General features: G+C 44.1%; 1 protein-coding gene across 1 annotated transcript in view; it reads left to right on the top strand.

Annotated features, from left to right (window-relative positions):
• Window positions 1-20,232, top strand: part of TMC2 (transmembrane channel-like 2) — a 100,204-nt gene that overhangs the window by 16,891 nt on the left and 63,081 nt on the right. Inside the window, exons 3-4 of the mRNA XM_010836515.1 lie at window positions 6,259-6,574; window positions 10,048-10,200. Of these exons, the coding sequence (XP_010834817.1) occupies window positions 6,259-6,574; window positions 10,048-10,200 (469 nt within the window). The remainder of the gene's footprint in view (window positions 1-6,258; window positions 6,575-10,047; window positions 10,201-20,232) is intronic.

Below are 20,232 nucleotides of genomic sequence, written 5' to 3'. Positions count from 1 at the left end.
GATCTGATCTGACCATATTTGCTGCTGTTTTCTATTCATTGCCCTTGTTTTTTGTTCCTATTCTTGTCTTCAGCTCTTTTTCCTGTATTTTGTGGGTTTTGATTGAGCATTTTCTATGACTCCAGTTTCTTTCCTTTGTAGCATATCAATTACACTCCTTTTTCACTTTTTTTTAGTGGTCGTAGAGTTTGCAATATACAGTTAGGACAAAGTCAAGTCCACTTTCAAACAAAACTATACCTCTTCATGGGTAGTGCAGGCACCTTATGACAGTGTTCCCAATTCCTCCTTCTCATCTCTTTAACATTGTTGTCATTCATTTCGCTTACCTATTAGCTATAATCATCTAATACATTGTTGCTATTATTATTTTAAACAAACTCATCTGTTAGATTGAGAATAAGAAAAATAAAATATTTTACCTGTCCTTTGTTCCTTCTTAAGTGCTCTTTCTTTATGACCTACGTCATTTTCTTTCTCTCTGAAGAACTTAACATTTTTTGCAAGGTAAATCAACTCAACTTTTGTTTGTCTGAGAAAGTCTATTTCTCCTTTATGTTTGAAGAATAATTTTGTTTAATACAAGATTAGGCTGTGGGTTTTTTTTTTTCTTTTATTGCTTTAAAATATTTCACCTCACTCTCTTCTTGCTTGTGTGGTTTCTGAAGAGAAATCTAATGTAATTCTTATCTTTCCTCCTTTATAGGTAAAATGAGTTTTTTCCTTCCTCCCTCTGGCTTCTTGCAAGATTTTCTCTTTGTCTTTGATTCTCTGTAGTCTCAATACAATATGCTTTTAGATTAAAGCATATTGGCATTTGTTCTTCCTGTTACTTTCTGAGCTTCCTGCATCTGTGGTTTGGTGGTTGTCATTGATTTTGGACATTTTTCAGCCATTATTGCTTCAAATAGTTCTATTTTTTTCTCTCTTTCTTCTCCTTCTGGTATCCCCATTACTCTATGTTACACATTTTGTGATTGTCTCACAATTCTTGTGATATTCTGTTATCTTTTTTATCCTTTTTTCCTCTTTGCTTTTCAGTTTTGGAAGTTTCTATTGACGTATCTTTCACTCAACTGATTTTTTCCCCTTGACTATGATCAGTCTACTACTGAATCCATCAAAGGTATCCTTCATCTCTCTTATGGTGTTTTTTGTTCCGATCATTTCCTTTTGATTCTTTTCAAAAGTTTGAGTCTCTCTGCTTACATTACCCATACGTTTTTGTATACTGTCCACATTTTCCATTAGATTTGTTAGCTTATTAATCTGGCTCCAAAATCACTGCAGATGGTGACTGCAGCCATGAAATTAAAAGATGCTTGCTCCTTGGAAGGAAAGTTATGACAGCATATGAAAAAGCAGAGACATTACTTTGCCAACAAAGGTCCATCTAGCAAAGCTATGATTTTTCCAGTAGTCATGTGTGGATGTGAGAGTTGGACTGTGAAGAAAGCTGAGCACCAAAGAACTGATGCTTTTGAACTATGGTGTTGGAGAAGACTCTTGAGAGTCCCTTGGACTGCAAGGAGATCCAGCCAGTCAATCCTAAAGAAAATCAGTCCTGAGTGTTCATTGGAAGGACTGATGTTGAAGCTGAAACTCCAATACTTTGGCCACCTGGTGTGAAGAACTGACCTATTTGAAAAGACCCTGATGCTGGGAAAGACTGAAGGCAGAAGAAGGGGATGACAGAGGATGAGATGGTTGGATGTCATCACCAACTCAATGGATGTGAGTTTGACTAAGCTCTGGGAGTTGGTGATGGACAGGGAAGCCTGGTGTGCTGCAGTCCATGGGATCACAAAGAGTCAGACACAACTGAGCGACTGAACTGAACTGAACTGAACCTCCTCCGAAGACTGGACCCTGCAGTTTTTAACTCTCAAGTTAGTCCACACTGAACCTCCAGCATTTCATCAATTACAGTTTGTATTCCTACCAGTAATAGCCATGCTTTTTATCTTCTAAAGTCTGATCCTATAACACCTTGAGGCTTTGCTGGCCCTGGAGAGACAGCCCTCCCAGTTTTAGCTAATTCTTAGAAATAGCAGACAAGTCATCTGCAAGCTTTCCTTTCATATGCAGACCCACCAACCCAGAGCTTATAAGCTCAACCACCTCCTTATCAAGTTCATACTCTGGACTTCTATCCACCTACCTTATTCAACCCAGGACCTGTTACCAGAAAACTAGGGAAAGTCCCTATGCTTCAGGGCCCACTGAAAGTATTCAAAATAGCCAATTATAGCTCTGCATATGCTGGCTCACCCTTTCCTTTCCCTAGAAACCATAATAAAATTTCTTCCCCACATCCTTCCTCTCTACCTTGCCATTGACTGAACCTGCTGCTGCCTCATGTAGCCCTATGTGGCATGGTGTCTCTTGGGATCTGTAAATACATGATGATCATTTCTGTGTCTGAGTATCTAATTAAAATAAGCCCTGAATGCTCTTCCTTTGGGCTTCCCTGGTGGCTCAGCAGTAAAGAATCTGCCTGCAGTGCAGGAGACAAGGGTTTGGTCCCTGGGTTGGAAAGATCCCCTGGTGAAGGAAATGGCAACCCACTCCAGTATTCTTACCTGAGAAATCGCATGGACAGAGGAGCCTAGTAGGCTACAGTCCATGGGGTCACAAAAGAGTCGAATACGACTTAGCAGTGGAACAACAACTCTTCCTTTAAGCACTATGGGTACTGGCTTCCATGGAGGGCTTCTGCTCAAGATAAGCTATGATTCTCTGCCTCTCTCTCCAGTTTCTGGACAGTAGCTTGCCCTACAAACCCAATTCTCTGATGGATCTATTTATAATTGGTTTTTAGTTCACTCAGATTTTTTTTCTTATTGTTAGGATGGAGCTCTTTACAGATTGGTGTGAAACCCAGAAGCCCAATCATTTAATTTTCTTACCTATTTTCTCTATCTTCTTAGCCAAGGCAGAACAATTCTTTTCCCAGTATCCTTTGTGGTTATAGTTTCTCCAAGTATCTTTATCAATAAACTCCCTCCATTGGGGTTTGAATACAGAATGAGACCTTTATAAAAGCATGAACTGACCATATCTTCTCTGCTTAAAATATTTCTGGGTCTTTCCCACCCACTCACTACCTAACCCTACCCTATACCCACCCACTGCCCACACACACACCTCAACACACACAAACTCTGTTTTCAGGTCCTAGTTTAGAAGTTTCTTCCTCCAGTATATTTTTCTCAGGTCTGGGTAAAACTCACCACAGTACTTCTTGAATCCTACAGTATCCTAGCTTGAGATCCAAGAAGAGAATTTTGGGTAGTTTTTCTTTGAAACGCAAAGTAAATTCTGCTTGCTAAATCCAGCATGTTTCAGCTTACATCACACTTGTAGACATGTTTTTTCAGTTGAATTTACCTACCACACTTTGAGATGGGTGTCTATAGATAGATCAGGTATCTAGAAGAGATGGGGATTCTTGTGCCTGTGATTTATTGAGGGCAGTTCTCAGGTGATAAGCAGTAAGGGAAGCAGGACAGATCAAGGGAAGAAGCTGAGCAAAGATGTGTGTTCAGCTGGAGCTTAGCCTCTGCCTGATCCCATGGGGAGCCCTGGAACATGAATGAACCACCAGCCTTACTCTGCCTGGAGGCCAGAGGACTGGACATTTGTATTCCATATCAGTTAGCAATTGTCTGTCAACTGACTTGAAGAGAGGGGACAGATGTAAACTCCCAGGCATTTACCAGCAAGATGGTTTCCATCAACCTTGGGCTCCCTTGGAAAGGGAGAAGCTGTGAACTGTCAGGGCCAAGATGCAGAGCAGCTAAGGAACAATGCAGTGGCCAGATAATAGAGATCTGGTTAGACCACCAACAGCATACCCACGAGGAAACTGACTCGGGAGACTAGGCAACCTGCCCAGAGTTACCCAGGTAGTAACCAGCAGAACAAGGCTTCAGGCTCAGATACCCAGACTCTAAATCCCCAGTTCAGTCTGCCCAAATCCACCAGTGACCAGTTTTTGTTGCTGATTCACAGGGTAGCTTGCTTCTCAGAATGTAAAGCGCAGGGATCAGGGGAGCAGTGAGGAAAACTCTCTGTGGCTGCTACATTACATGCACAACCTTGAGAGGCTGGAAAGGGAGTGGGACAGAGGCAAGAATTTGAGAACTTGGGACTCCTTGTCCTGGACTCCATCACTGATGTGACTGCCACTGGGGATGTTGGGTGACAAAACTCCACTCTGTTCTGTTTTGCCCAAAGTTGGGGCTCTCACAACTCTGTTGGGAAAATCAGCCTGGTCATAATCAGGCAGAAAAGCCTGGGTGGGGAGCCTCTGTGAACAGTGAGAAACTGTGCTCTGCAGCCAGTCGGGTTCTAGGTGCCCACCTAGAGCACAAAAGTGGCAAGGCAGGCTGAAGGGGCAGTAAGGGAAAGGCCTTTGTTGTGTTCCTCCCATGAATCAGATCCTTTATTCCTATTAATTTTTTTTATTGATTTTTAAATTTTATTTTATTTTTTAACTTTACAATATTGTATTGGTTTTGCCATATATCAAAATGAATCCGGCCCAGGTACACATGTGTTCCCCATCCTGGACCCTCCTCCCTCCTCCCTCCCCTTTATTCCTATTTGAATTAACCCAACCACGTAGGGGAATAGCAGCTACTAATGGCACCCCACTCAAGTACTCTTACTTGGAAAATCCTATGGATGGAGGAGCCTGATAGGCTGCAGTCCATGGGGTTGCTGAGGGTCGGACACAACTGAGCGACTTCACTTTCACTTTTCACTTTCATGCATTGGAGAAGGAAATGGCAACCCACTCCAGTGTTCTTGCCTGGAGAATCCCAGGGACGGGGGAGCCTGGTGGGCTGCCGTCTATGGGGTCGCACAGAGTCGGATACGACTGAAGTGACTTAGCAGCAGAGCCGTTTTACAGATGAGAAAACTGAGGTGCGATAAAGCTAAGTAGTTTATCTGTGGTCACAGAGATAAGTACAAGATAGAACTGATATTTTCATGCAGACTGGCCTAGCTCCAAACCTGTGTTCTTTTTACAAGTAAGAAGATCTTATTTCTGGATAAGAGTATCAGAGTAATGATGTCTGTTCTCAGATGTCAGTCACTGTGTCATGTTCATTAACAAGCTGTTGGAGAGGTAACATCCCCATGTTAGAGATGAGCTGAGGCCCAGAGAGGTTAAGTGACTGGCTCAGACATCCTGCTAGTAAGTGATGGAGAGGCTGCTTATTAATACTAGAATCTCATTACAATTTTTCCTGTGTTTAATGTTGTAAATGCCCAGATAGGATAGTTGTGCTTAAACAAGGAGTTGGGCAAGCTGTTGCAGAAAGATCACACTGTAGAGCAGATTCTGTTTATGCTAAGTCACTTCAGTCGTGTCCGACTCTCTGCGACCCCATAGACGGCAGCCCACCAGGCTCCCCCGTCCCTGGGATTCTCCAGGCAAGAACACTGGAGTGGGTTGCCATTTCCTTCTCCAATGCATGAAAGTGAAAAGTGAAAGTGAAGTCGCTCAGTCGTGTCCAACTCTTAGCGACCCCATGGATTGCAGCCTAACAGGCTCCTCCGTCCATGGGATTTTCCAAGCAAGAGCCTTTTGCCAGTGTTATAAAGTAGTAGTTTAAAATAACAGCATCAAAAAATAAAATAACAGCATCAAGGTTGGGGCAGTGCTGAGGAGCAGGATAGGCTCTGGCACCTGCCCTGTCCCTCATGCCAGGCAGGACACAAAAGGGGACAGCCCCTGGAGAGTGGAGCCAGCAGGCCAGTGGTCCAGCCTTACCAAACAGAGGCCCATGTTTGGCCTTGGCCCTGGGCAGAAGCAGAGGACTCAGCTGTGACCCCAGTGGACCGCACCCCAAGCAGAGGAAGGCCTGGGTCTTTAGCTGAGGTTTAGATGAGAGTGTGGGAGTGCCTGCTGCTCAGGGAGAGAGACCTTAGCTCTCACCCCAGACCAGAGGCTTCATCTGAAAGAGCCTTTGGAGCCAGTAAGCTCCAGGAAGCATCTATTTTTAAAAAACATATTTATTTATTTTGGCTGCACCAGGTCTTAGTTGTGGGCTGAAAGATCTTTTAGTTGCCATGCTAACTCTTAGTGTGACAGGTGAGATCTAGTTCCCTGACCAAGGAGCCAACCGGGCTTCCTGGTTGTAAGGAGGAGTCTTAGCCACTGGACCACTGACGTCTCACTGCTGGGGGCACTTTCCTGGGGAGGAGGCCCCTGAGGCCAGAACTACTTATTCTCTGCCCTTGCAGGTGACAGGTCCAGGAGGAGCCCCTCGATGAAGCGGCCTCATAGAGCCGAGAAGGCGCCAGTTCCGCGCAGAGCCCAGCCAGGCCAGAAGGAGCGGGCCGGGGGCAGCCCAGGGTCCGGGTCTCCTCGGAGGAAGCAGGCAGAGCGCAGGGGACGCCGGGAGCTGCTGGGGGACCGGGAGCGGGGGTCAGCAGAGAAGACCTGCCGAGGGAGGAGGAAGGATGGGAGGGCTTCCCTCAGGGAGCAGAGAGCTCCTTCAAAGAAGGAAAAGGAGGTCCGGAGGAAGGAAGAGATGTGGAAGCAGCTGAAGAAACACAGGTGTGTTGTGACCCGACTTCAGGCGCGTTTCAATGCGCCCTCTCCCTCCTGCCAGCCCTGCTCCCTCCCTTGTAAGGGTCAGGTGCCATCCTCCCTACCCCCTCCCACGAATGGACGGCCCTTGCTCTCTCCAGCCTCCCTCTGCCTCTACCTTCGTCCCTGCCCGGCTCACCGCTGGGGCCAACCTGGATGAGGATCACACTCATCCCAGGTGGAGTGGCCCTGCGCACTGTTGTCCCAACCCCTCCAGTAGGGCAGGTGCAAGCGGAGGCTGTGAATGGGGAGGTGACACAGCGGCACGGTGGGACAAGATCCCAAATCTCCTGAATTTCAGCTGTAGTGGTGACTCACTACAGCTCTTGAAGAGGAGCTGAGAGAAATCTAAAATTAATTATTAAAAATTAAAAATTCTAAATTTCTAGTTAAAATTGGAAATTAAAAATTAAAATTGAATTTAGGAGTCATAAGAGGGCTTAAGCATGCCGTTTCCCAACCTGACCTGCATCCTCTTCTGTGAAATATGGTTTTGATCTAGAAGAACTTCAAGAGTCCCATCAGCTCTGAAATTCCAGGATTAGGGGGTTTATTTGCTATATTTCCTTTGTTCTATTAGCATTGGCACACGGGGGGTTAATTGATAGAGTCGGTGTATGGAATCAACAAGTTGGGATTTTAGTTTAATTTTTTTGCTACCAATTTTGATGAACCATCTCCCTCTCTTTGCCTCCCTCTTCCACTTTACTTTGCATCACTTCTCAGGATGTTTTAAGAATCCCCACTGATAATGGGTGAAGAGGCTTTGGAAACAGATACTAGGATTATGGCAAAGAGTTGATACTCCTTCCACCCATTTCTAATAAACCTTATTTGCCCACACTCTCACTCAGGTGTTCCACTGTACATCTCCAACTTTAGAGAGGGGAAATTAAGGCCCTCAAAAGGGGCCACTGATTTCTTCCATCACCCCTGCCAGCCATTCCTGGCTCCCTTAGGGCTTTTGTTTATTGTCTGGTTGTCCCTGCTGCTGCTGCTGCTAAGTCACTTCAGTCATGTCCAACTCTGTGTGACCCCATAGATGGTAGCCCACCAGGCTCCCCCATCCCTGGGATTCTCCAGGCAAGAACACTGGAGTGGGTTGCCATTTCCTTCTCCAATGCATGAAAGTGAAAAGTGAAAGTGAAGTCACCCAGTCTTGTCGGACTCTTTGCAACCCCATAGACTGTAGCCTACCAGCCTCCTCTGTCCATGGAATTTTCCAGGCAAGAATACTGGATTGGGTTGCCATTTCCTTCTCCAGAGGATCTTCCCAACCCAGGAATCGAACCCAGATCTCCTGCATTGTAGGCAGACGCTTTTGCCATCTGAGCCACCAGGGAAGTCTCCTGTCTGGAAGACAGATGCAAAGTAAGGGATAAGGACTCAATTGTGCAATTTTCAGCTTCATGCCATAGCAGGGCATAGAGATGAAAAATATCCAGCCTTCTTCCCCAGAGGCTGACAGTCTGACATGGGAAATAAGACAGGGTTATCAGCTATCATAGTACAAGTGTTAATTGCTCAGTTGTGTCCAACTCTTTGAGACCCCATGGACTGTAACCCACCAGGCTCCTCTGTCCATGGACTTCTCCAGGCAAGAATACTGGAGTGGGCAGTCATTCCCTTCTCCAGGGGATCTTCCAGATCCAGCATTCAAACCTGGGTCTCCTGCATATTTCAGGCAGATTCTTTACGGTCTGAGCCATCATCATAGCACAAAAGAGAAAGCAATATGTATACCAGAAAGGATTTGATGAAGAGTGTACAGCTGGGAGGCTGGGGTTCCTCTATGGAGAAGGTAAACATTTCAGTAAGACTTGGAAGACCAGATGGAATTTGAACAGTGACTGAATGTCGCACCTCCACCACCGCCCAAACTGAGGGAACACCTTATACAGAAACTCAAGGGCAGATGTCCTGGGGTGTGCGTGAGGCACGGCAGAAAGCCCCTGTGCTCTAGGCTTCCTAGCATTCAAGAGCTAGGGTCCCTCCTCTCCACCTCATTCCTATGACCGCTCCTTGCTCCTCAGGAGTTGATCAGAAGCTAAACTCACAGAGTCTGCTGCAAACTGGTCTCTAAAGCCCGTGGTAACCCAAGTCCACATCCTGATATTTCCAATTATGACTTGCTAAGCAGGCTGCCCAGGAGAACCCTTCTCCAGCCCCTCCCTTACCCTCTGTCGGTTGCTGCCAACTCAGCTGAGAGTCACTGTTTTTATGAGTGAAGGAGGCTGTGAGCCACACAGACAAGAACTTGGATTTTGTGGCAACTGAGCACACAGTCTTTGTCAGATGGTGAGGGTCCTCACACCCTCCAGCTGGAAGGGTTCTGCAGCTGTGCTGTCCCATACAGCAGTCGCTAGCCACATGTTGGGCATTTGAAATGTGGCTGCTACAACTGAGGAACTGAACTTTTAATTCAATTTAACTTTAATCTGATGTTAATACTACTGAGTTAAAACAAGAATTAGCCTTGCCCAATGGCTCAGCAGGTAAAGAAACCTTCTGAAATGCAGGCGATACAGGTTCAATTCTGGGTCAGGAAGATCCCCTGGAGGAGGAAATGGCAACCCACTCCTGTATTCTTGCCTGAAAAATCCCATGGACAGGGGAGCCTGGTGGGCTACAGTCCAAAAGGTTGTAAAGAGTTGGACGCACACACACACACACACACACACACCAAGAATTAGTAAATTTACTTGGACAGATGTAGTTTTGAGGTTGATTTAATTTTGAAACCAAAGCACTTCTTCCCCCAAAAAAAGACAGTTTCATCAGTGCAGATGTGAACATCAAAGGAAAATGATATTCTATCACTTGATTCATTTATGAGAAAAGTTCTAAGTATGTCTAAAACAATTTAGATATGTGAATCTACTCTTTCAACTAAATTTTATGAAATCCAAATACAGATTAAATATGTTCAATGAAAATTTCATGTCTGAATTGACAGTGAGTATAAGGTGAACACTGGATTTTGAAGACAGAACAAAAAGGATGTAAATTGTCTCATTAATAATTTTTTCACTGATTATATGTTTAAATTATAAAATTTTAATATATTGGGTTAAATGAAGTGTATTATTAAAATTATTAATAATATATTCATGTTATTTTATAATATAGCCACTAGAAACTTTAAAATTATGATACGTTTCCATTGGGCAACCCTACGCAAGTGAGGATGTCTGTGTGGGTAGGATTCAGAGGCATGGAGTTTGGAGATGCAGCCCTCAAGGCACTCCAGGCTGCAGGAAGAGTAGTGGCCTCCTCTGCCAGATGGGTGAAGTCACAGAGGGTTCTGAGCAGGGCAGGCCTGTGCAAGGTGGCAGCTGGGAGCATCTCAGCATTCTGTGGGGCTCCTTGCATCCCACAGAATCCCCGAGGACCCCGCTCTCCTCCCCACTCTCCTCCACTCCACCCTGCCTCTGCTCCAGGTCATCCTCCATGGCCTCCAGCACCTCCAGTGGGGAGTCTCTGTCTGAGGAGGAACTGGCCCGTATCTCGGAGCAGGTGGAAGATAAGAAGAAGCTGATCGCCAGCATGCGGAGCAAGCCCTGGCCCATGGCGAGGAAGCTGGCAGAGCTCAGGTGAGGGGTGGCAGTTGGCCAGGGCTCTCCCAGTTGAGAAGGCTCAGCTCCTCTAATGGGCTTGGGAATCCCTTCTCTCCTCTCCACCTAAAAGAGTTCAACAAGAATGGGGATTCACCCTTCCACCCTGCTTCGGTCCCCCTGTCCCCAGCACATGACTGGCCACTGGCCCTGCTGTTGGTTAGCACCGAGCCAGGCCTAGTAGGAGACAAGGAGGATCATGGCCCTTGGGCTACACCCTGCCTCCACTGCCTCGTCACCCCTTTGTCTCACACCCCACCCCATCTGGTGGCTTCTGCGCTTCCCTCACAACTAAACAGACATGCCTTCTTTGTATGTGTGTGTGTGTTAATTGCTCAGTCATGTCCAACTCTTTGAGACCCAATGGACTGTAGCCTGCCAGGCTCCTCTGTCCATGGAATTCTCCAGGCAAGAATACTGGAGTGGGTTGCCATTCCCTCCTCCAGGGGATCTTCCTGACCCAGGGATCGAACCTGGGTCTCCCTCATTGCAGGCAGATTCTTTACCATCTGAGCCACCAGGGAAGCCCATGCCTTCCTTGGTGGTGGTGGTGGGGTGGGGGGCGATTATGATCCCCCGCCTCAACAAGTTCCTACCTCTCTTGTGTTCTCTAAGCACCAGAATCTCTCCCCTTGTCACACACTCACCCTTGCAGTGTGGAGAACAGGGGGATGGGCTGTCTTAGCTACACTTGTGTCCCGGAGGCCTAACATGGGGCCAAGCTTGCAGTGACGCTCCATAAATATTGCCTGGCCTCGTGCCCATGCCCCTGAATTCTATTTTCAGCTCAGCTGCTTCCCTGGTTTCCATATGACTGGCCAGCTCATCACTCATTTTATGGCTCTTCAGTCTCTGCTGCAGTTTTGAAAGAAGAGCAGGATGTTTCTACTAGAAGACTATAATCTGATTTTACTGTCTTCCCCCAAGTCCTGCCTCAATCTTTCTGCCATAAGATTGGGTGACTCCCTTCCTCGTTCCCCCTATATAAAGCTATTATTTTTCTCAGCTCTTCTCACACCTGAGTTTCCTCATTGCTCAAATGGCTCACCCTTTATCACAGAACAATTTGGCAGCCGTATTTTGACCTTCAGCCTCTCTGTTTGTGTCTCCAAGGCACAGCAAGGATGTTGGCTGTGCAAATGGGGTCCGGCCCTGACAAGTAATCTGGTAAATAGAGCTTACTCCACTGTGTTGAGGGCTCCCCAGGTGGTGCCATGATAAAGAATCTGCCTGCCAATGCAGGAGATGTGGGTTCTATCCCTGGGTCAGGAGATCCCCTGGAAGGGGATATGGCAACCCACTCCAGTATTCTTGTCTGAAAAATGACATGGACAGAGGAGCCTGGCAGTCCATGGGGTTACAAAGAGTCGAACATGAGCAACCGAACACACCCGCCACTGCCCTGAGAATATTACCTTCTCTCAAAGTCAGTTGCTGGAAGAAATGCCTCCCCGCAGTGCCTCCAGGCCAGTGCTGACCAACAGAACTTTCTGAGATAATGGAAATGTTCTAACTCTATGCCAATAGAGTAGCCACCAGTCACATGTAGCTAGTAAGCACTTAGAAAATAGCGCAACTGAGAAACTGAATTTATGTTTTATTTTAACTTATTTAAACTTAGGTAGTCACACAGAGAAGGCAATGGCAACCCACTCCAGTACTCTTGCCTAGGAAATCCCGTGGACAGAGGAGCCTGGTAGGCTGCAGTCCATGGCGTCGCTAAGAGTCGGACACAACTGAGCAACTTCACTTTCACTTTTCACTTTCATGCATTGGAGAAGGAAATGGCAACCCACACCAGTGTTCTGCCTGGAGAATCCCAGGGACGGGGGAGCCTGGTGGGCTGCCGTCTATGGGGTCGCACAGAGTCAGACACGTCTGAAGCGACTTAGCAGCTGCAGCAGGTAGTCACAGGTAGCAACAGTTTAAGCGGTAGGTACAGCTTCAGGCAGTGGGCTGTCTGCCTTGCCAGCTCCCTTTTTCTGAGTCTCTTCTTCCTGCTCCCCCAGGGCCAAGTTCTTCCTCCTTCCATCTGTCTCTCTAACAGAACCTCATCCCCACTCAAGTGTCACTGGGACACATCTTTTATTAACAGTGGAAAAAGAGCAACCTTGCTGTTTATGGAAATGAGATAGCCAGCTGACTGGAACTCTCAGGGACCATGAAAATCCCTGAGCTGCCCAGAGGAGAAGTCTGTATCTCCTCCAGGCCTGGGGGCAGAGTTCCTGCTCGTGGTCAGTGTGGGAAGTGGCTAAGGCCCGAGAAGCTGAAAGGACTCTCATCTCTCCCACTGGAGCAAGTCCTCCTGACAATAGTGATCTCTTCCCTCCAGCCTGCCCACCTTCCTCTTCCCTCTTGCAAGGCTCCCTATCCCAGACTCAAGTCTCAGGCTCTCCAGCCTCTGGGTCTCAGCTCCAGTAATGCCTCTGCCTTGCCCACCTGGCTAGGTCCTACCTTTTGAGACTCAGGCCAAGTGTTGCCTCTGCAGGGAAGTCCCTACTGATCCTACCTGCATTCAGGCTGAGTTAGTTACCACTTCTCTGAGCCTTAAGGCCCTATCCCTCACTTGACTGGCTGCTCTAGTTTGCAAAGCTGTGTCTTATTCATCTTTTAATTTCTTTCTTTGTTATATTTTGCCAACATTTGCTGCATGCTCCCTATGTGCCAGATATTGTTCTGAGCCTGGATGTGTAAAAATTCATTTAATCTTCCTAATCACCCTCTGATGTAGATACTATTGTTATTGTCCCCATTTTACTGATGGCAAACTGAGACACAGAGCAATCTAATAATTTTTCCAGGCCACACAGTGAGTTTAGAGGCCTGGCCAGAATTTGAACTAAGGAATTCTGGCTCCAGAACTTGCACTCTTAAATTATAATTGCCTCTCTAGAATTCCTAGACGTTCTAGAATACACCCCTTGCCTCCTGTATGATTTCCTCTTCTGGCATAAAGTCTTCAACTGCAGATCTGCAGATAGCATCCCCAGACTACATCTTTTTTTAGAAGCAATGGTGTGGGGACCCCAGTCTCTGGCCGACTCAGGCAGCTGGCTGACTTTGGCATACTTGTTGTAGACAATTGAAGAAGGGTGGTAAGGGATAAAAAGCAGCAGCAGTGAACTGGGGCAAGCCTGCATTCACACTTCTACCATATCTGGGTGATTTGACTAGCTATTCAATCCCCCTCAGGCTGGCTTCCTTCCCTTAAACTTTCTGAGCCTCACAGCCTTTTTTGTAAATTAAGAATAATATTATCTACCTTCAGAGTTATTTTGACAAATTCAAAATATTTATTTAAGGGCCCAGCATGTAATGTACAATTAATAGATAGTAGTTATTGCTATTATTAATGGTTGAACATCTTGTGCCAGACACTGTGCTAAACCCTGAGAAATGAGGATGGGGAACAAAGGTGAATCAGAGGAGACTTCACTAGTGATGCACATCAATAATGGCACAAGGCAGGCTGATGATGTTGGTAAATGAGTTTCTTGTGCCCTTGAGTCTGGGATGTTTGCTTTAATCATAGAATTAATTAGGTGTGTCACTCAGCTTTGTCAGAAACCCAGTGTGCTAGAAAATTAGCCAAAGTGCTCGCTCTCTTCAGAGAGATCTGAAGAATTCCACTTCCAAAAAGACGCAATAGGCATACTTCTCCATAGTCTTCCCATGAAGTACAACTGAAACCCCAGACAGTATGTGTAAAGCAAACATAAGAGACTCAGAAAGGTGGAGAGAAGAAAGCAGACTGGCTAAGGACCTCAGGGTCAAATGGATGACAGGGCATCAAGTTCTAGGTTTCCTTTTTGTCTATGTATCCAAACTGGATACTGGGAATATTGGAGAAGCTGGCAGCCCCCAAATATGGACAGATACTCACAAAAACACCTCAAGAAAAGTCTGCTGTTTCTAGCCAAAGGACCAGAAAAGACAGAATACTTAGCAATGAAAACAATCCTTCTCCAACCAAACACCATAAATAAAAAACATCTCTAGCCCCACTCCTGGCAGCAAAAGTCAAGTCAATATTTCCTCTGTTGCCAGGATTTAACATGATATCCCAACACCCTTATCAATAAATTATCAGAGAAAGCCAAGTGAGGAGCAGGGACATTCATATCCACTGTAGTAGCAAGCTCTCCCTCTCCCTGTGGTGTCAGTGGAGACCACACAGGGAGCATGAACTTTCACCGCAACCAGGCAGTAACAAATTATACCTTCAAGCCAGGATGGTATGAGTAGAAGGCTTGTGGAAGCCTGAACTCCCATCCTGACTCACCAGTAACAAGGAGCTCCAGCCCAGTTCCAGGTGTCAAAGGAGGCCAAGTGAGTAATCTGGACTTCTACCTAGAAGTAACTGGGCAGCATCCCCCTTCACCTACTGAAGCAGTGTCAGAAGAGGCCTGCTAAAACACAAGATTTAAGTAAGATCCAGACTCGCATAACAAAAAATCCCAAATGTCTAGGCTTCAATTGAAAACTCACTCATCATACCAAGAACCAGAAAGATCTCTAAATGAATGATAAAAGGTAATCAACAGATGCTAACATCAAGATTATATAGATGTTAGGGTTATCTGACAAAGATTTTAAAGAAATCATCATAAAAATGTTTCACTGAGCAGTTATGAACACACAAAACAAATAAAGAAATAGTCTCAGAAAATGAATAGAAGATATAAAAGAGAGGAACTGGAAATTTTAGAAATAAAAAATATAGTAACTAAAAATTTTTGAATGGGCTCAACAGCAGAATGGAGAAAACTGAGTAGATTATCAGTGAAGATAGAACAAGACAGATCACTCAATCTGAACAATAGCAAGAAAACAGCCTGGAGGGAAAGTGAATAGAGCCTCAGGGACATGTAGGATTATTTTTAAAAAATCTAACCTTGGTGTCTCCTCCAAATCCCTAGATATGAAAGAAAAAAAGGAGTTGTCAGAACATAGAGTGGGGCTGGAAAAAAAGTCTTCAAATATATAAGGACTGAAAAATTTTCAAATTTGACAAAACTTAAGTATTCAAGAAGTTAAACAAAACCCCAGTAAGATAAATCCAAAGTAATCCATGCTAATACACATCATGGTCAAACTTCTGAATACTTTTAAGAGTCTGAGAGAAGCAATGCATTACTAAAGAAAAAAAAAAAACAAACAAATAGAAAGACAGCATATTTCTCATCAGAAACCATGGAGAACAGAAGTACTAAGTGAAAAGAATTGTCAGTCCAGAATTCTATATCCAGCAGAAACATCCTTCAAGAATAAATGAAAAATCAAGACATTCTCAGATGAAGGAAAACTAGAAGAATCTGTTACCAGGTATACCCTAAAGTATAACTAAAACAAAGTTCTCTAAAAATAAAGGATATGATAAAAGAAGGCATCTTGGAACATCATGAAGGAAGAACATGGTAAGAGAGAAAATCTTGGGAAATACCATGTTTTTTCCTTCTCCTCTTGATTTTTAAAATTATGTTTGAAAGTTGAAGCAAAAATGAAAACACCACCTAATGTGATTCTCAAAAATGCAGAGAAAATAGTTAAGACCATTATAAATGAGTAGGATAAAGTGACATAAAGAGAAATAAGGCTCTACACTTCACTCTAGCTAGTAAAATGAATCCATAAGTTTTGATAATACATATAGATAGGTAGATAACAGATAGACGGACGACAGATAAAGGTCGACACATAGTAATGCCTAGAGCAACTATTGAAAAGGCTATACAAATTGATATACTAAAAAACACTGCAGGTTAAACAAAATTGAATTCTAAAAAAATGTTCAGGAAGACAGGGAGGAAGGCAAGTAGAAATGAAAAACAGAAAACAAGAAATAAAATGTTGTATTTAAACTGTAACATCTAAATAATTATGTTAGTGGTCTAAATATATCAATTAAAAGACAGAGATTGGCAGACTGGATTTAAAAGATGATCTAAGTACATGCAGTCTATAAGAAACTCACTTTAAATATGATATACATAAGCTGCAAGTAAAGAATGGCAGAAAATACACCATGAAAAATTAACCAAAAGAAAGTAGGAGAAGCTATGTAAATGTCAAAGTCAATTTCAGAGCAAAGAAAATCACCAAGGTTATAGAGGGACACTATATAATGAGATGGCAAGAGTGAACGTCAACATTTTAGGAATCAGTGAACTAAATGGACGGGAATGGGTAAATTTAATTCAGATGACCATATGTACAACTGTGGGCAAGAATCCCTTAGAAGAAATGGACTAGTCCTCCTAATCAACAAAAGAGTCCAAAATGCAGCACTCGGGTGCAATCTCAAAAATGACAGAATGATCTCGATTCATTTCAAAGCAAACCATTCAATAACAGTAATCCAAGTCTATGCCCCAACCACTAATGCCAAAGAAGCTGAATTTGAATGATTCTATGAAGACCTACAAGACCTTGTAGAACTAACACACACACACACAAAAGGTGTCCTTTTCATCATAGGGGACTGGAATGCAAAAGTAAGAAGTCAAGAGATACCTAGAGCAACAGGCAAGTTTGGCCTTGGAGTACAAAATAAAGCAGGACAAAAACTAACAGACTTTTACCAAGAGGATGTGCTGGTCATAGCAAACACCCTCTTCCCAAAACACAAGAGACAACTCTACACAGGGATGTCACCAGATGGTCAATACCAATATCAGATTGATTATATTCTTTGCAGCTGAAAATGGATAAGCTCTATACAGTCAACAAAAGCAAAACCAGGAGCTGACTGAACTCCTTATTGCAAAATTCAGACTTAAATTGAAGAAAGTAGGGAAAACCACTAGGCCAGGAAAACTGCATGACCTAAATAAAATCCCTTATGATTATACAGTAGAAGTGACAAATAGACTCAAGAAATTAGATCTGATAGAGTGCCAGAAAAATTATGGACAGAGTGCTGGAGTCAGTGATCAAAACCATCCCCAAGAAAAAGAAATGCAACAAGGCAAAATGGTTGTCTGAGGAGGCCTTACAAACAACTGAGAAAAGAAGTGAAAGGCAAAGGGGGAAAAGGAGAGAGATACCCATCTAAATGCAGAGTTCTAAAGAATAGCAAGGAGAGATAAGAAAGCCTTAAGTGAACAATGTAAAGAAATAGAGGAAAACAACAAAATGGGAAAGACTAGAGATCTCTTCAAGAAAATTAGAGATACCAAGGGAACATTTCATGCAAAGATGGGCACAATAAAGGACAGAAATGGTATGGACCTAACAGAAGCAGAAGATATTAAGAAGAGGTGGCAAGAATACACAGAAGAACTGTACAAAGAAGACCTTGATGACCCAGATAACTACGATGGTGTGATCACTCATCTAGAGCCAGACATCCTGGAGTGTGAGGTCAAGTGGGCCTTAGGAAGCATCACTATAAACAAAGCTAGTGGAGGTGATGGAATTCCAGCTGAGCTATTTAAAATCCTAAAAGGTGATGCTGTAAAAGTGCTGCATTCAATATGCCTTAGCACTGGCCACAGGACTGGAAAAAGTCAATTTTCATTCCAATCCCAAAGAAGGGCAATGCCACAGAATGTTCAAAGTACTGCACAATTGCACTCATTTCACAGGCTAGCAAGGTAATGCTCAAAATCCTTCAAGCTAGGCTTCAATAGTATATGAACTGAGAACTTCCAGATATACGATCTGAGTTTAGAAGAGGCAGAAGAACAAGATATCACATTGCCAACATTTGTTGGATCATAGAAAAAGCAGGGGAATTCCAGAAAAACATCTGCTTCTGCTTTATTTACTACACTAAAGGCTTTGACTTTGTGGATCACAAGAAACTATAAAAAAATTCTTAAAGAGATGGGAATACCACCTTACCTGGGCTTCCCAGGTGGCTCAGATGGTAAAGTATCTGCCTGCAATGCAGGAGACCTTGGTTCAATCCCTGGGTCAGGAAGCTCCCAAGGAGAAGGGAACGGCAACCCACTCCAGTATTCTTGCCTGGAGAATCCCATGGACAGAGGAGCCTGGTTGGCTATAGTCCATAGGATCACAAAGAGTTGGACACGACTGAGTGACTAACACTTACCGCCTCCTGAGAAACCTGTAGGCAGCTCAAAAAGTAACAGTTAGAATCAGACATGGAACAACAGACTGGTTCCAAATTGGGAAAGAACATCTAGACTGTATATTGTCACACTGCTTATTTAATTATATGCAGAGTACATCATAGGCAATGCCAGGCTGGAGAAAGCACAAGCTGGAATCAAGACTGCTGGGAGAAATATCAATAACCTTAGATATGCAGATGACACCACTCTTATGAAAGTGAAGAGGAACTGAAGAGCCTGTTGATGAAAGTGAAAGAGGAGAGTAAAAAGCTGGCTTAAAACTCAACATTCAAAAAACTAAAATCATGGCTTTCAGTCCCATCACTTCATGGCAAATAGATGGGGAAACAATGGAAACAGTGACAGACTTTATTTTCTTGGGATCCAAAATCACTGCAGATGGTGACTGCTGCCATGAAATTAAAAGACACTTGCTCCTTAGAAGAAAAGTTATGACCAACCTAGACAGCATATTAAAAAGCAGAGATATTATTTTGTCAACAAAGGTCCATATATCAAAGCTATGGTTTTTTCCAGTCATCGTGTAAGGATGTTAGAGTTGGACCATAAAGAAGGCTGAGCACCAAAGAACTGATGCTTTAGAACTGTGGTGCTGGAGAAGACTCTTGAGAGTCCCTGACAGAGATCAAGCCAGTCTATCCTAAAGGAAATCAACCCTGAATATTCATTGGAAGGACTCTTGCTAAGCTGAAGCTCCAATATTTGGCCACCTGATGTAAAGAGCCAACTCATTGGAAAAGACCCTGATGCTGGGAAAGATTAAAGGCAGGAGGAGAAGGGGACAACAGAGGATGAGATAGTTGGATGACATCACTGATTCAGTGGATATGAGTTTGAGCAAACTCCAGAAGATAGTGAAGGACAGGGAAACCCAGCATGCTGTAGTCCATGGGGTCGCAAAGAGTTGGTCACAGCTGAGCAAGAAAAAAACATAATGATAAAAGGGTCAATATACCACGCAAACAGAACAATCCTAAATGTATATGCACCAAAGAGATCAGTGGTTTGGATTCTATCGGTTATTAATTTTCCAGTGCTATGTAATAAATTACCCTAAAACTTAATAATTGAAAACAGTAAAAAACATGTGTTATCTTCTGTTAGTCAGAAATTCAGGATCAGTTTAGCTGGCGGCTCTAACTTGGAGTCTCTTGTTGAGGTCCTTTAATGGACCGGAACTTGGTGGTCCAGAGTTGATGAAAAGAAAGTAAAGGAGAGAAAGAAGCTGATATTCCTTTGTTTACACAGAAAGCCAATAAAGCCCCTGCACGGGGCTTGCTCTGTTCACGGAGGCCTCAAGCACCCTCTCGATGGGGTGAAGGTGCAGAGCACCTTCTCGAGAGGGTCTTAGAAGCTGGACAGGAAAGTGAACTCAGAGAGCCTCTGCGCTGCAGGGGATCAGCCTGAAAAAGAGAGAGAAAGAAAGAAAGACACGGGGACCAGAGCTCTGATGGAGCAAAGGTGTTTTAATCAACATGGTGTGGGCATATATACTGTCTTACAAAGTAGTTATTCTCAGCAAAGATAAAGATTAAAATTCCAGACTTACAAAACATAGGAAATCCATATTAAAGAGAGAGATTTGTAAACAATCACTTTTACCGTATGGCCGAAGAATTGATGCTTTTGAACTGTGGTGTTGGAGAAGACTCTTGAGAGTCCCTTGGACTGCAAGGAGATCCAACCAGTCCATTCTGAAGGAGATCAGCCCTGGGATTTCTTTGGAAGGAATGATGCTAAAGCTGAAACTCCAGTACTTTGGCCACCTCATGCGAAGTGTTGACTCATTGAAAAAGACTTTGATGCTGAGAGGGATTGGGGGCAGGAGGAGAAAGGGACGACAGAGGATGAGATGGCTGGATGGCATCACTGACTCGATGGACATGAGTCTGAGTGAACTCCGGGAGTTGGT

Source organism: Bison bison, unplaced genomic scaffold, assembly GCF_000754665.1.
Source record: "Bison bison bison isolate TAMUID 2011002044 unplaced genomic scaffold, Bison_UMD1.0 scf7180017864063, whole genome shotgun sequence".
Classification (NCBI taxonomy): Eukaryota; Metazoa; Chordata; class Mammalia; order Artiodactyla; family Bovidae; genus Bison; species Bison bison.
Note: the sequence above shows the minus strand (reverse complement) of the source record. Positions and strands in the feature narration are given on the sequence as shown.